The sequence below is a fragment of the Aethalodelphis obliquidens genome, unplaced genomic scaffold (genome assembly GCF_003676395.1).
Source record: "Aethalodelphis obliquidens isolate GAN/ISIS:26980383/991018 unplaced genomic scaffold, ASM367639v1 scaffold111, whole genome shotgun sequence".
NCBI lineage: Eukaryota > Metazoa > Chordata > Mammalia > Artiodactyla > Delphinidae > Aethalodelphis > Aethalodelphis obliquidens.
Window position 1 is genome coordinate 1,350,838 of NW_020838055.1, and position 16,683 is coordinate 1,367,520.

At 39.0% G+C, this 16,683-nt stretch overlaps 1 protein-coding gene across 2 annotated transcripts in view; it reads right to left on the reverse strand.

Moving 5' to 3' along the window:
* Positions 1–1,190: 1,190 nt before the first annotated feature.
* LRRC2 (leucine rich repeat containing 2) overlaps positions 1,191–16,683 on the reverse strand; it is a 43,473-nt gene continuing 27,980 nt past the window's right edge. For both annotated transcript variants that reach the window (XM_027096928.1, XM_027096929.1), the window contains 6 exons: positions 16,062–16,218; positions 11,398–11,534; positions 9,667–9,812; positions 7,940–8,095; positions 6,162–6,292; positions 1,191–3,377 (listed from right to left, as the gene is read on the reverse strand). In XM_027096928.1, coding sequence (XP_026952729.1) covers positions 3,328–3,377; positions 6,162–6,292; positions 7,940–8,095; positions 9,667–9,812; positions 11,398–11,534; positions 16,062–16,218 — 777 coding nt within the window. In that variant the 3' untranslated portion in view covers positions 1,191–3,327. The remainder of the gene's footprint in view (positions 3,378–6,161; positions 6,293–7,939; positions 8,096–9,666; positions 9,813–11,397; positions 11,535–16,061; positions 16,219–16,683) is intronic.

The following is a 16,683-nucleotide window of genomic DNA, read 5'->3' on the forward strand; positions in this document are numbered from 1 at the left end:
GTATATCTGGAGTAAACCATACTTCAAAAAGATACATGCACCCCAATGTTCATTGCAGCACTATTTACAATAGCCAAGATATGGAAGCAACCTAAATGTCCATTGACAGAGGGATGGATAAAGATATGGTACATATATACAATGGAATATTACTCAGTCATAAAAAAGAATGAAATAATGCCATTTGCAGCAACATGGATGGACCTAGAGATGATCATACTAAGAGTCGTAAGTCAGACAGAAAGATAAATATCACATGATATCACTCATGTGTGGAATCTAATTTTTAAAAATGATACAAATGAACTTATTTACAAAACAGAAACTCACAGATTTCAAAAACAAACTTATGGTTACCAAAGGGGAAACGCTGTGGGAAGGGATAAATTAGGATCTTGAGATTAACATACACACACTATAAAATAGATAACCAACAAGGACCGACCATATAGCACAGGGAACTCTACTCAATACTCTGTAATAACCTATATGGGTAAAGAATCTGAAAAAGAATGAATATATGTATATGTATAACTGAATCACTTTCCTGTACACCTGAAACTAAAACAACATTGTAAATTGACTATACTCCAATAAAAAAAAAAAGATAACTAAAAGTATCTAAGTTTCCTTCCCACTCAGAAAGGGAAAGACAGTAATTGACAGAAAGGGAAAGACAGTAACTGATTTCCGGAGATTACTGCTCACAATCATCATGAGTTACCCTAAACTGGTGTTTGGCAAGCATGCCAAATGGTCATTCTAGAAAGCTAGAGTCAAGAAATCTGGTGTAGGTCTTGCTATTAATTAAAATGCTCTACTCAATGATTTCACCTAAGTGTCTTTGCCCCTTAACTTCCAGCATATGAAAAATGGGTATAATAATAAGCTTTTGGAACCAGAACATTTTTCTCCTAAGAATTATATTTTCTTTCATTCATATTGCTTTAATGTTCATACATATATTCTACTATGCAAATTACTTTTCCAAATTATGAATCAGTCCATATGCATCATGCAAAATGTTCAAATCTCTATTATCTCCACTAAGATGCTTATTCTACTTTAGAATCTTTCTGCATTTTTACATTAATATGAATAAAGTAAATAGTATTTCTACAAGCCTCATATTTAATAAATATATTTCTTTGGGGATGTTATGTAACATGAAATAATTACATATCAATGTAGTACTTTTTCAGTTATTTTTATGTAACATCGAGATAAGGTTTTTGCACAAAAGACTGGTTTTATTGAAATAAATTTTACATGAGCTATGGACAGTCAATTTATGCGAAAGCCCTCATTTCCCCCCTTTTCAGATATATTTTCCATTTGGCTGTATGTAACATACACTGTAGCATGAAATAAAATTCCAAAATCATTCACGTAGTACAACTAATAAATTTGCATTATATTTGTAAAGTGTTATAAAGAAAAATACAATTGTTTGAGGTTCGGTTGAAGTGATTTCTCATTTTCCTATTCTTTCCATCTCTTAACCTACTTCTCAGAGTTTGTCTTTAACTTGAAGCAGTACTCTACTGAAGCATTACTATGTGACTTTAGACTGTTCTGCCTGCTTTATGTCTGTTGAGGATAAAATATTTAGAGTTATGATTAAACCCATTAAGACAAAATATTGGGTGTCTATTAACCCCTCTGGGGGTAGACTGGTTCTTCAGATAAGAAAATAAAAATCACTCTTCATTTCTAGCCCAGATTAACTTCTGAAAAGCCCAAATGGCTCGACCATGTTATACAATATGGTAGCTACACTTGGCTATTTAAATTTAAATGTAATTAAAAATTTAGTTCTTCAGTCACACCAGACACTGTTCAAGAGCTCAAGAAGCAGATGCATCTGGTGGTTACTAAATTAGACAGCACAGATGCAGAACATTTCCTTCACTGCATAAAGTTCTACTGGACACCACTGGGCTAGACCATATAGGAGTCGATTCATATATAAATATATGTGAAGATATGCATTTTTTCCATCTTAGTCACAAAACCTACTTGTTTAAACTTAGCTTCAACACATTCACAATCCTGTTTATTTTAGTCCAAGATAATAGAATAAAAATAGATATTTGTACAATTTCTCCAAATCCTACAATGTGATATCAAAGTTCAAAGCCCTGTAATGAATACCTTCTTTGCCAGTGTAAATCCAGTCTCCTGAGCTCCCTCTGGACCGCAGCGTCTTGGCCACAGGCAGAGTTCTCCTGTGGTACCTGCAGAGAAGCCTTGCTAGGGACTCCTCATCAGTGTGGACTAGTCATTCCCACTACTTATATGGCCACCTTGGAGGACAGGTCCCTGGAGGCAAGGTCTCTGCTCTGTGCTCTGGCAGGCGCCCCAGAACCCCCAAGGGGCCCACTCAAGGCAGGCTGACCACCCATGCAGGCCACGCAAGGTTTCCCAAGATCCCCAAGGGGCCCACTCAAGGCAGGCTGACCACCCACGCAGGCCACGCAAGGCTTCCCAGGACCCCCAAGGGGCCGACTCAAGGCAAGCTGACCACCCATGCAGGCCACGCAATGCTTCCCAGGACCCCCAAGGGGCCCACTCAAGGCAAGCTGACCACCCATGCAGGCCACGCAAGGCTTCCCAAGATCCCCAAGGGGCCCACTCAAGGCAGGCTGACCACCCATGCAGGCCACGCAACGCTTCCCAGGACCAGCCAGGCCCACACTTGCTCCACTAGGGACACCAGCACACCATCTAAGCCCCATGCCTGGGCAGACAATCCAGCCCTTCTTTCTGCCCTCAAGGTCCAGATTATACCTAAAGTCTTTCCTGAAAGCCTACACTTGTAAAATATAACTTAAAACATGAAAATAGCCATTTGTATAAACCCAAGGAAAACTGTCCTCAGTAAAAGAAATAATGCATTAAAACTCTTTCAAAATAACAAAATAAAAAAGTCTCATCTGACTAGTCCAGTATAAATACTCTTCTCACCATCCCTTTATCTCCAGATTCCTGAAAACAATGCAATCAACTTCAAATTTTGGTCTTTAAGTGATAATTGTTAAAAAATAACACATTTTCTGAAATATTAAATGTGCATGATTTGGAAACAAGTGTATGCAAATGAACCTTTAAATGTCAATATATAAACCCATTTATCAATTCTCCAGTCCACAGAGAGAGGTACTCACATATTTGAAATTTGAAAATCATCTTTCCTAACAACTATGACCATGGTTTCTAGACTTTGTCTTTAAGCACAAGCCATTATTCCTCTATGACATGACCCACAACAGGAAGATTTACAGCTCCACAAGTCAGGAAAATTCTGTAGTCTTCTGATGGATGGCATCAAAGCTGAAGGCTGAAAGATACTTTAGTGGCATAGCTGGGAACAGATTCTGTAACAAAAAGAAAATATATACTCAACCATTCCCCATTTTATTATGAAGTGTAACTATGTCAAAACACAAATTATTGCCACTTCATACTTCAAGTATAAATGCATTTATTAGAACTAAGTCAACTACCGCAAATGTATAGTCTGGCGTTAGAGATATTTAGATCTAAGAAGAATACATTATTATTAACTCTCATTCTTTTGCAATCTTTCCAACCAACTCACACAGCTACATCAACATCTTGGAAACTGTATGATCCTAAAATAATAAAAGTTGACAAAACAAAAATAGATGGCCAAGGATTTGGGACTGGGGATGCCAGGTGGAAGGGAATACGGTTTACAAGAGAAGTTTGGGCTATTCCTAAATGAAGCACCATCTTATTAATAACCCTTTTATCATACTTACTCTTCCAACTGGTTACTCCCCACTCTCTCTCTCTCTCTTCACAGCCAATTTTTGTCAAGGTATGGTCTATACCAATAGTTCTCAAGGTGTGTTTCTCAGACTCAAGGCATCAGTATCACCTGGGAACTTGCTAGAAATGTACTTTCTCAGGTCCCACCCAAACCTGATGACTCAAAAACTCTGAGAGTGGGGCCTGCCGCTGATTCTCATGTGCACTAAAGTTTGAGAACCAGCGAGGGGCTTCACTTCCTCATCATTCTTGAATCATATCAGGTTGGATGTCCATGTAGACTCACTAAATCTACTTTTTTTCCTTAGAGTGATGAACTCTCTAACTCAGACATTAGTCTTATAGGGAAGGAGGAAAAAGAGAGAAGACAACATGATGGAGAAAAAAGAAACAAACTTAAAAAAATTCAAAGCATATGTCCAGCATAGGTTGAACTATTAAGAAATCACCATTTTCGCAGGTCAAAACCAGCTGAATATTGGCAATATCATTTAGTTCAACCTACTATGAATATGTGAAGTATAGAATTATGATAATTATTTAGAAATAAATGAATGGAATCAAAATCTATCATTACTAAAGTTAACTTTGAAAATCAAATTATTTTATTGCTGGCCACATAGATCGAAAGATTAATACTTATTTTCTCTAATTTGTTCTTGCATTTTTATATAATAGCACTATAATACAATTATGAAGAAACGAATAAAATACAAGAAGGTTTTTCACAAGAGGAAAGTTATATGACCCAAAGATAAATTTTGATAAATAAATGGTTCTGTTATTTCAGTTTCATGTTTAACATAAATTTCTAATTTATTTCATAATATTTCAGCATGCAAAATTAGGGATGGACAAACAGATTAGAGGTAACTATATAGAAATTTTCTTAATCTAATTGAAAAACTTTTAATTTGCCAATAAATGGTATTTTTCATTAATGTGATGAGACATGCATGTTTTCTGAGTGTGACTGATGGAACCTGCCCGCAGGTGCTTGTCTTCAAAGTCTTGGGGGCCAGGGCTACCTCCTCCCTAAACCCACATGCGTGACATCTTTCTTTCAGGTCTGCACCCGGCTTATCAGGAAAAGAGACCTGAAAAATTAAGGGGTAACTTGCAGGCATCTACACCCAGAAAAGAGGTGGGGATTAGGGCTTCCCTTGTGGCGCAGTGGTTGAGAATCTGCCTGCCAATGCAGGGGACACGGGTTCGAGCCCTGGTCTGGGAAGATCCCACATGCCGCGGAGCAACTGGGCCCGTGAGCCACAACTACTGAGCCTGCGCGTCTGGAGCCTGTGCTCCGCAACGAGAGAGGCCGCGACAGTGAGAGGCCCGCGCACCGCGATGAAGAGTGGCCCTCGCTCACCGCAACTGGAGAAAGCCCTTGCACAGAAACGAGGACCCAACACAGCCAAAAATAAATAAATAAATAAATAAAATTTAAAAGAAAAAAACTTTCTAAAAAAAAAAAGAGGTGGGGATTAGAAGAACAAAGGCTGATTTATGCCTTTTTCTGTGTCTAGACGTGACAGAAGGAAGGGGTTCTAAGGCTTCTGAAACACTTCGGAAATAGCCACTGGGGAAAACACTTCTTTCTCAGCCCTTTCCTGAGGTACTGTGACCGCCCTGTATCTTCACCACCCTATGGGAAACCAAAACTAATTGCATCTACTTACTAATCTGCCATCTTGTTTCTTCCTTTTGTGATTTTTACGTAGGTGTACCTTGATTTATACGAGATGACATTTTTTAAAGTTGAGTTTAAATGGATTTTGACATGGAACCTTCTTTTCCCATTAACTAGAATACTGTTTTATCAATATCATTTCATTGAAAAGCCATGTAAAGTTAGTAACACAATCTTCACATTTTAAGTGCTTGTTTCCCAGCCTCTCCGTCACATGGTTGTAGATGTATTAAGCATGCTAATGCACTAGGAAAATTTCATTATTTAAGGAAAGGCAATGTATCTTTTTTTTTTTTTTTGGTAAATAAAAAAAAAATTTAAAAATTTTTTTTTTTTTTTGTTTTTGCCCCTAACCAATTAACTTTTTTTTTTTTTTTTTTGCGGTACGCGGGCCTTTCACTGTTGTGGCTTCTCCCGTTGTGGAGCACAGGCTCCGGACGTGCAGGCTCAGCGGCCATGGCTCACGGGCCCAGCCGCTCTGCGGCATGTGGGATCTTCCCGGACCGGGGCATGAACCCGTGTCCCCAGCATCGGCAGGCGGACTCTCAACCACTGTGCCACCAGGGAAGCCCCCAATTAACTTTTTGTCAGTTTGACTTATAGCAATAAATGTGTTGCATGAGTGAATGGAATACTATACACTCATTTTAAATAATTTTGAATATGAGTAACCTACCTCTTTCTTTAAGATCTTCAATATAGGCTTTCATAAATTCTTTATCAAAATGTTGGCGATCTTGTTCACTTTCCATCGTTTCATCTTGACACTGGGTATTCTCAATAGGATTGTCTATAAGACTTACAAATCTATTCAAGAGAGTATGGAAAATATCACATTTTCACCTATGTATTTGTATTGTGCAAAAATCCTCTCAGAAGAAGTCAAACTTTGTGGCATTAAATCCCAAGTTCTCACTTCTTCTTAGAAGTCACAGCTAACCACATAATATGTGTCACCAGTGGAATTCTACTGTGCAATAATCCAACAGGATTATAGAGTCAGGTTACAGCAGAGACTGTACAGAGGCTTGATGGGGAAATGACAGTTACTTAGCCACAGACAGAGGACAGCGGGCAGGAAGCCATGAGGTGAACGATAACATTTAGTGTCCCCGTCATATACGAGTCTTAGTATGTTTGTTTGATATTACTCCCAATTAGTGACATCAAACTCTAAACTGATGTGGCTACATTGAAAAGGACTCATAAAATCACCACCAAGAAGGTATTTAAAAGATGGACTACATAAAAAAAATCTAGAAACAATAAATGCTGGAGAGGGTGTGGAGAAAAGGGAACACTCTTGCACTGCTGGTGGGAATGTGAATTGGTTCAGCCACTATGGAGAACAGTATGGAGGTTCCTTAAAAAACTACAAATAGAACTACCATATGACCCAGCAATCCCATTACTGGGCATATACCCTGAGAAAACCAAAATTCAAAAAGAGTCATGTACCAAAATGTTCATTGCAGCTCTATTTACAATAGCCCGGAGATGGAAACAACCTAAGTGCCCATCATCGGATGAATGGATAAAGAAGATGTGGCACATATATACCATGGAATATTACTCAGCCGTAAAAAGAAACGAAATCGAGCTATTTGTAATGAGGTGGATAGACCTAGAGTCTGTCTTACAGAGTGAAGTAAGTCAGAAAGAAAAAGACAAATACCGTATGCTAACACATATATATGGAATTTAAGGGAAAAAAATGTTATGAAGAACCTAGGGGTAAGACAGGAATAAAGACACAGACCTACTGGAAAACGGACTTGAGGATATGGGGAGGGGGAAGGGTGAGCTGTGACAGGGCGAGAGAGAGTCATGGACATATATACACTAACAAACATAAGGTAGATAGCTAGTGGGAAGCAGCCGAATGGCACAGGGATATCGGCTCGGTGCTTTGTGACCGCCTGGAGGGGTGGGATAGGGAGGGTGGGAGGGAGGAAGACGCAAGAGGGAAGAGATATGGGAACATATGTATATGTAACTGATTCACTTTGTTATAAAGCAGAAACTGACACACCATTGTAAAGCAATTATACCCCAATAAAGATGTTAAAAAAAAAAAGATGGACTACTGTGACAAAAAATGAAGCTAAAGGAGACAATCCAAAATGGCATTTGATCTAATTTCTTCACAGTTTTGAAAGATTCAACAGCCACTGACCCATCCAGGCCAGCGGTGATGGGAGTGCTGAGTATCCGACCAGGGAGCCCTGGTGCCTTCAACCAGCAGGTAGCATTTGTCCAGAAATCCTCTGAGCTCTACCTCCCCATGCCATTGGCCAAAAACTACAAAATCCTGTAAGAAGGCACCAGAACTTCTTGTTCTTAGAGTACGAGAACCATCTAATCTGGTTCCTGAGACGGGCACACAGGCTCCAGGTGCTTCTTGCTCTTCCCTTGTGTCTGAATGGGTCTCTACTGGGCTCTCTGTCTACTCACTTTAAAGGTGTGGATGAGTCACTAAGGGCTGTCGGGAGCTCCACCAAGTGGTCCCCACTGACGACTAACAAGGTGAGCTTCTTTAAGTTAAGCAAGGCAAAGGGAAGATAGGTCAGCTTGTTCTTATACAGGAGAAAGGTCTGCAGTTCTCGTAGCCTAAGAAGATGTAAAAGGGATTAGAACACAAGGACTTAGCCTCATAGCAAGAAAACCAAAGTAAATTATAAATAAATTCTAGTAGGAAATCCCTAATTAGTTTATTTTTTAAGTGACTCATAAGAATAAACTAACTTTACAATTTAAATGAATAAAGTCATGCCGGGTGACATGATTTGGGTTTCTTTTTTAAGTTTTTACTGACTTAATTGACAGTTAAAGGCAGAGATATAGCAGCAGGATAAGCAAATTACACAATATAAAGTAGGCCAAGATGGAACTTAAAAAATCAGTATATTCAAGTGTCTACTGCATTCCCAAGGGTTAACAGGTCATGGGAAAGAAATCATATTAGAGTTGGAGTGAGAATAAACAAATTCTGGCAACATATTTCCTTTTGTATGTCTTGAAAACACAGTTACTCTTCTCTCATCATATTTTGACTTTAAAACAGGAGTAAACCTGCAGAGTGAAAAGGAAATGAGAAAAACATGCTCCAAATATGTTTTACTCTGTTTTCCATTTTGTTCTAACTCAGTGCCCCTCTCTCTAGTTTTTTCTTTCATTCATTTTCAAAATTTTGACTGATCCCACAAAATATTTCACAAAGTTCCCCTTATGTTTCAAACTAAAACAATTCCCACTTAGCCTCATAAACCAGGGAAGTATCCATACACATCATATGTACCAGGAGTAGAGAAAGGTCATATGAGACAGCACTTGGGACCAAGCCATTTTCGGTTCCTATGTCCCAATAGTTTACTTATGCTACTTTATAACGAAGACTGTGGATTCCAGGAGGCCAGACAGTTTGTTTCATTTACCACTTTGAACCCAGCCCACTCTCTGGGCCTGCCTAGTAATATTGGTAGAATGAATGAATGAAGGAATCGTATATGATTTAGTATAATAGTTACTTTTTAAACAAGAAATAGCTGTAAGGATATAATCTGAAGACATTACTAAGTATATCAATCAAAGCAGTAAATGAAACTAATAAAAATTATCCTGATATCCCAAATAGAATAATATATTTTGATTCTGTACATAATAAATTTACTTTTCTACTTCTGGGGAGGAAAGGAAAGTTAATGTTCCATTCTATTGAGAACTAAAGTAAATTAAAGATGTGTTCAAACTATATACATACATATATATATATATATATATATATATATATATATATATACATATATACACACACATACATATACACACACACACACATATATATATATTGACCAACACAGGTCTGAACTGTGCGGGTCCACACATTACAGTACTGCATGGGTCCATGGTTGGTTGAATTCACAGATGCAGAGGAGCCCCAGGTACGGAGGCTGACTACAAATTACATGCAGGTTAACCACCTCGTTGTTCAAGAGTCAACTGTACATGTATATGTATGGTGCAGACTGGGAATTGTCTTATTCTATAAAGAATCAAACTGATTTCCTGGAAACAAGAAACTCTGGAAAATTAGTTGATCTCACAGAACATTCACGTGTTATGCATGTTTAAAATGTTAGTGACTAATTCATATACCTCACCTTCAGAATGCAAGTAGCTACCTGTCTATGTCTTGTGGCAGGTCACTCAGGTTATTGTTGCTGATATCCAACCACTGCAAATTAGACATCCGCAGGACACAGATCGGGACACTGGAAAACTTGTTTGCTGAGATATCTACGAATGAAACTTGCTTCAAATTACTTAACTAGGAAGGAATAACAAAATATTCTAATTACTTTTTAAGAGTGGGAATTAAGTTCAACTAATAATTTTGAGATTGATGTCTCTTCCCAAAGGCATTTCTATGAACATATGCAAACCAGATCAATATAGTATGTACGTTGAGCATCTACTAGGTGTCATTCACTGTGCTACACGCTGGGGGTGCTAGGATGAAAAGCACACAGTGGCTGCCTTTGAGGAGTTTATACTTTCATAAACAAGCAATGCAATTTTATGTAGTAAGAACTAGTGTGAAGTTTCCAATTTGCAATGTTCAGTAACACAAAGAAAGAAGTGGTTAATCTGCCCAGCATCACAGTGAGGTGAGGGTCAGAGGTCAGGAAAGATTTCACAGAGAATGGAGTATTTGAATTGGGTCCTGAGGTTCCCTGACAGATGGAAAGGTAGGGGAGGAAACTCCTGGTGGGGAACAGCATGTGCAAAGTCAGAGAAGACAGAAAGTGCAAGCCTCAAAGAGTAGGATGACCTGGGGAAGACTGTCTTAATGGGTTTTGGCAAATCTTCAGAAGACTCACATGTGAACCGGTAAAGTGATGTGGCAAATGATCAGAAATCTCCCCTGTTACTCTGAACGGCGTGCCCAACAGGACTTACTCATGGAGTGGACATGGGGCATGGGAGCAAGAGAGGTCAAGGGTGAGTTGGCTTGCTTCCAGCCTGCACATCTGAGCGAGGACTGGGTCCCTCTCTCAGATGGGGAGGACTGGGGAACGAGCAGCTTGTGTGGGGAATCCTGAGTCCTGGCTGTGCACCCTCACCGGGACCACTGCCCAGCATTTCCTGGGTGACATGGGTGCTAAGAGTGGAAGTGGCCTCTTCCTCCCACCCGGAAGTTTTCAGGAAAGGAAAAGAATACGCCTTCTAGGACTAGATAGAGTCTGTGGCCACGGCCTTGTCAGAGCCTCACCAGTGATACTATTTTTAGCCTATTCATTACCAGCAGAATTTGTGAGATCCATCTCTCTCTTCAAGCACAAGAACCTGTTTAGTTTTATCTGGCAATAAAAACTGTTCACTTTCATATGTTCTGTTTTATCAGAAAAGTAATTTAAAATCATTTCCCCAATGAATACAGACAAAAAGAAACTAATGGGTATTTTTAAGTTAATGAAGTTCTCAAATCCTATCTGTAGAACTGCTTTAGTTATCTATAAGTTTTGTTATGAGTATATACATTTTTAAATTTTATCCCCTTTATTTATTTCCAACTGTTTTCAATTTATTCCTCCATTATGGATAAATAAATCAGGATCTGCATTACAGACAACAGGCATCGTATATTAAATAGGCATTAAATAAAAATATATTGCATGAAAATAGGATTTTTTTGCCTAGTTTTCCTCTGATAGCTTTTTTGAACTTAAATTCAGGTTGTGGCCGACTGTAAGAACATTTTTAAAGACTTGATAATAGCTGGTTTAGGGTGATTAAAATGTCAGGAAAAGTCATATAAATAAAAATGAATTTCATCTTTTAAAATTCTTCCCCATGTTACAGACCATTCCATGTCATAAACCAAATAAAAGTGCAAACATTTTCTTTCTTACTTCAAAGGGGAGCTCAGTTAATTCTAGATTTCCAGAACAATCCAGTTTCTCTAGATTTTCACAGTCTCCCAGTTCTGGAGGAATGCTCTTCAGACGGTTGAAACGCACATTGAGTTCCTTCAGGTTCTTCAAACGACCTGTCATCAGAAAAAAACAACATGCATGGTGTCGGTCCATTAAGGTCTTTTAAGGACAAAAAGCAAAACGAAGATGTAAAACATTTGTATAAATGATGGTGGGAAAGGCATTAAACATAATTCTGTGTTTGTTTTTTAAGCACTCTGATTGAATGTCTGCTCATCTTTTATCCTGAGCATTTTGGTCCTTGCAGAGCATTTTTTCCTTTTTCTTTATCTGTTTAACCCTTTGTGAAACTACAGGCTAGGTGAGTGTGGGGGATTTGTACCCTATGTAGACTGGGTCAGGGGCCAGCACCCACAGAGCGCAAACCCCTTTGAAATCACATGATGAATGAAGTAACAGGCAATGGCTTTGAAATGGTCCAGTTCCTAGGAAGCACAGTGACAAGCTATGGCCTATCGGTGGACTCTAATGGGAAGTGAGCTAGGTACTGAAATACACACAAACCTCTATGTACGTGCTAAATGACTCAAACAAGGAGTCATTGTTTATAGGCTGCATGTAATTCACTTATCTTTGGCTTCAGATTTGCATTTACTAATTATGATGTATCGTGCTTCCTAAAGAATATGCTTTAAAAAAGCCTAAGTCCATTTCACAGGCAGGAAGCGAACACACTAAGAATATCAGGCAATAACTGGATTGATGGAGAAACACTGAATCCCAATTCTGTCTTGATTGAATAAATACATGACCAATTCCAAACCAGAAACTAGCACAAGGATAAATATATTTAATATTCCAAAAATCATGTCACGCATGTTCTAAGGCATTGAATACCTTAACATTCTTAACCTAATTTTAAAAATTAGAAAACCAAAATTATTGTTTCCTTTTGCGGAGCAGGCACTCAAAATACAAATTTCCTGACATTTTATAAACGAGAAAGGGAAACATACAAAGACAGTCTATTGGAGACAGGGCCACTTCTGAGTCCACTTTGGTGGTCTCACTGTTAGAAGATAACGGTGATGCTGTGGAAATCAGTGGCCTCTCTAACTTACCCACCTGGTATACACTGCAACCTTACAGTCAGCTATTGGTGTCAAAATAGCAGGATGGATATGGGGGCTGATAAAAAAATAAGGAAAAGACTGCTTTTCTGGGGAGGACTGGAGAGCATGTGATCAGACTAATGATCACCACAGCCCCAGCTTCTGTAAGACAGTATATTGGACAATCCTTCTGTAAATAAGGAAAGTAGAAGATTGGCATAGATGGTGTGAATGTTCTAAGCTGTCTAGTTTCCAGACACAGGAGAGTAAACTTATCTATTAAAGAGTTACCTGATCTGGTTGATGGAGGCATTTGCATTAGGGACACATTTATACCAACTGTATGTGCATTTATCATGAGGGGATGCAAAGAGAAGATGAAGTAACTGGAGAGAAAGCTGTATATGAGCTCCTTCTAGCTAGCTCAAAGAAAAAGTAACTTTCCTAGCTCAAAGGAAAAGCAATAGCTTTAGAAAGTCTGTCTCAAATATAACATTTTAATAATGTATAGACAATAAGAAATTATATATGTTTGTGTTCAAATTGTTGTTCTCCATGCCACTTATTTCCACAATGTCTGATCTCATTATAGAAACACTACCTTTTCTTTCTCAACATTCTGGTAAGAACTTGGCATTATTCATCTGAGATGGGCTCAATTGTCTCCATCAGACGTGGTGAACAACATTATCTTCAAGCACCATGAGCTTGAGGTTCTTGAGAAAACAGTCTTTCGGTGTGACAAGGGTCCCACAACACAAAAACTAAAATAAAACGTTTAAGGCACTGCTATGGTCTGAAAATTTGTATGTTGAAATCCTAATGCCCAAAGGTGATGTTGTTAGTAGGGTGGGGTCTCTGGGAGGTAATCAGGTTTGGATAAAGTCATGAGGATGGAGTCCCCACGATGGGATTCATGCTCTTGTAAAAAGATCCCACAGAGCTCCCCGGCCCCTTCCACCATGTGAGGATTCACCGAGAAGTCTGCAACCCAGAAAAAGGCCCTCAGCCCACCATGCTGGCACCCTGATCTCATACTCCAGAACTGCGAGCAATAAATTTATTTTGTTTATGAACCACCCAGTCTGTGGTTTTTTTTTTAAAGCAGACTGAACAGACTAAGACAGGTGTCATAGCTCCAGCACGTTATATTTCTAAATAGCTAATGAGTCCATCCCTTCCTAGAATGTTCCAGGATCTTTTCCAACTGAAATGAAATCTCCCTACTTATAGCCCATTCTCCCAAGGCCCTCAGACCTAATTTCCAGAGAGGGGACTATAACCCAACTGAGGCACCATTGGTTGTCCAGAGGCTTCTTGTTCCTAGAGCCCAAGGAATACCTTAAGGAATGTACATACTTTAAATTATTTGAGTAAACATTCTTAAATGATTTCAATAATTAGCTATTTTAAACCCATTTAATGATACTTTCTCAGGAGTTCCACAAAGGAGTTAAGAGGACCACCCACTGCCATGCTTAATTCCTTGATGTCAAATGTCAGAAATAATTGTCCTGATAATGAGGAAAAGAACACCCCATTTGGTGACCACTTTCCCCGCACCCCCTCTGCTCAGCCAATGCTCAGTAGTTCTCTAAGGCAGCACTGTAAGAGATCCAACTCCACCTCCTTTACAAAATACAGCCATTCAACAGAAAAGAGCTCAAAACTCTTCATTCCCATGGTCCTCTTTCTTGACTATCTCATCCTGTAGCTGAGTTTTTTTAAAGTATTTGCCCAAGTTACTCAAAGTCAGACTAGAATCGTACCTTCAGAGTCTCAGACCTAGTATCCAATTACTTAGTTTAAATTTAAAATATTTGAAGAACAAGTTAAATAAATCATGCCATAATCATCACTTAGCCATTAGGGAGAATGACGAAAGTTTGGATATTCTAATATTGAAAAATAACATTTATGTAAAGACAACAATAGAGTGGTGGTGGGATGAATTGGGAGATTGGGATTGACATATATACACTCATATGTATAAAACAGATAACTAATCAGAACCTGCTGTATAAATAAATTAATTAAGTAAAATTTTTAAAAAACTTAAGAAAAAGACAATGATGATGATGATGATGGAGGTGGCTAGCAAGTGTTGGGGGTTTATCTGTTCTAAATGCTTTCTTTGTATTAACTATTTAATCCTTACAATAGCCTTGTGAAGTAGGTACGATTATTATCCCCATTTTACAGATAGGGAGACTGAAAACCAGTGAGTGACCTGCCTAAGGTGACCTACCAGTACGTGAAAGTGGGGTAAGTAAGTGGGGTAAGTAAGTAAGTGAAGGTAAGTAAGTGGGGTAAGTAAGTAAGTGAAAGGCTGCCTGGGGGCAGCCTGACCCTAGAGTCCACCCCCACCTTCATGGTATGATAAGGGGAAACAAGGCTTAGGCTGGAGAACATGCTGTAAGCCCTTGTATGTAAATATGTTTAGCGTGCATATATTTTAACATATGTGTATATAAATATTTTTAACATGCATATATATTTTAATACATATTTATAAATAGATATGGCTACAATGTAGATATCTAGAAGAACACATGGGTTGTGTGTACAATTTTTTTTTTTTTTTTTTTTTTTCAGGTTACGTGGGCCTCTCACTGTTGTGGCCTCTCCCGTTTGGGAGCACAGGCTCCGGACGCGCAGGCTCAGCGGCCATGGCTCACGGGCCCAGCTGCTCCACGGCATGTGGGATCTTCCCGGACCGGGGCACGAACCCGTGTCCCCTGCATTGGCAGGCGGACTCTCAACCACTGCGCCACCAGGAAAGCCCTGTGTGTACGATTTTGATACCCAGGAAACTGTTAACAATCCTTACTGAGAGAGTTGACTTTACATTTTATTCCTTTCTAGAACGTTTAAATATTTTGCCCTGCTCATGACTGAGGTTTATGGGGATGATATGTCTCCAAGAAGACTTGAGTGTCTTAGAAGAATCATAACAACTATATGTCCAGCACAACTATGTGCCTCACACACAACACAAAGAGAAACAGTGATGATGATCACGTGGACTTCACTTACAGTGAAGCAAGTGAACAACAAAATGATTGAAAATAATAGAACCTTGATCAAATTAGTACAATAAACTAATCAATGGACTAATATGTGGGAACAATATACTGTTATCTTATGTTTACAATAAATATATTATTGCATGTTTATTTCTAAAACTAATATGTGGGAACAATATACTGTGTCTCATGTTTACAATAAATATATTATTGCGTGTTTGCACTTCTAAAACTAAAAGGAAGAAAAAACAAAAAGTTTCTAAACACAGCACCGCTCACTCATGAGACTTGTTTCTGAGAAACTGGCAGATGTCAGTACTGCTGAGTTACACAGGTGAGACCCTGGCATCAACATCCAGAGGGGACGCCACAAACCAGCAGCTCTGGGAACACCCAAAACAGCCCGGCCCAGCGACTTCCTGCGGCAGCAGGAGGAGGAAGAATTCTCAGTATTGCCTGCTTCCCAGACAAGGGGCCGGAAGGCTCCAGCTAAGCAACATACCAATTTCAGCTGGAAGACAGGAGATTTGGTTTTTTGGCAGATCCAGAATCCTCATGGCTTGAAACAGCTCGATATACTTAGGAATGATCTGAATCAGGGTATTGCTTATGTGCCATTCTTTCAGGTGCGTCTGCTCCTTCAAGGAATCTGGGAGCTCCTGGAATAGAATGGATCCCATCGATCAGAACTAGCTCCTCCGTATGTCGGAGTTCAGAGGCAGAGCACACAGAGCCAAGGAAAACGTGCATTTATTTCAGAAACAAGAGGGGAGAGAGCATGAGTGAGAGCTTACCTGCCAGCTCTATAGCCATTCCAAAAAAGAAAGCAAGATGCTGCTGATGTCATTAATTTCACACTAGCAGATAAGCCAAATTTCAAAAGGGCCATGAATTCATGATTCTATTAAAGTCAAATGCCGAGTGAACACTGACAACCAGGCTCCCACCCAAAGCTACACATGTATTATTTATTTACAACATATGGATTTAACATTTTCTAAAAATAAAATCTGGCCACGTCTTAGATTTTAAAATGTGTGCTGCATTTCCCTTCCTCTGTACTAATCGCTTTTTTTCCTTTCAGCAGACATCTTTTTTTTTTTTTGAAGTGTAGTTAATCTACA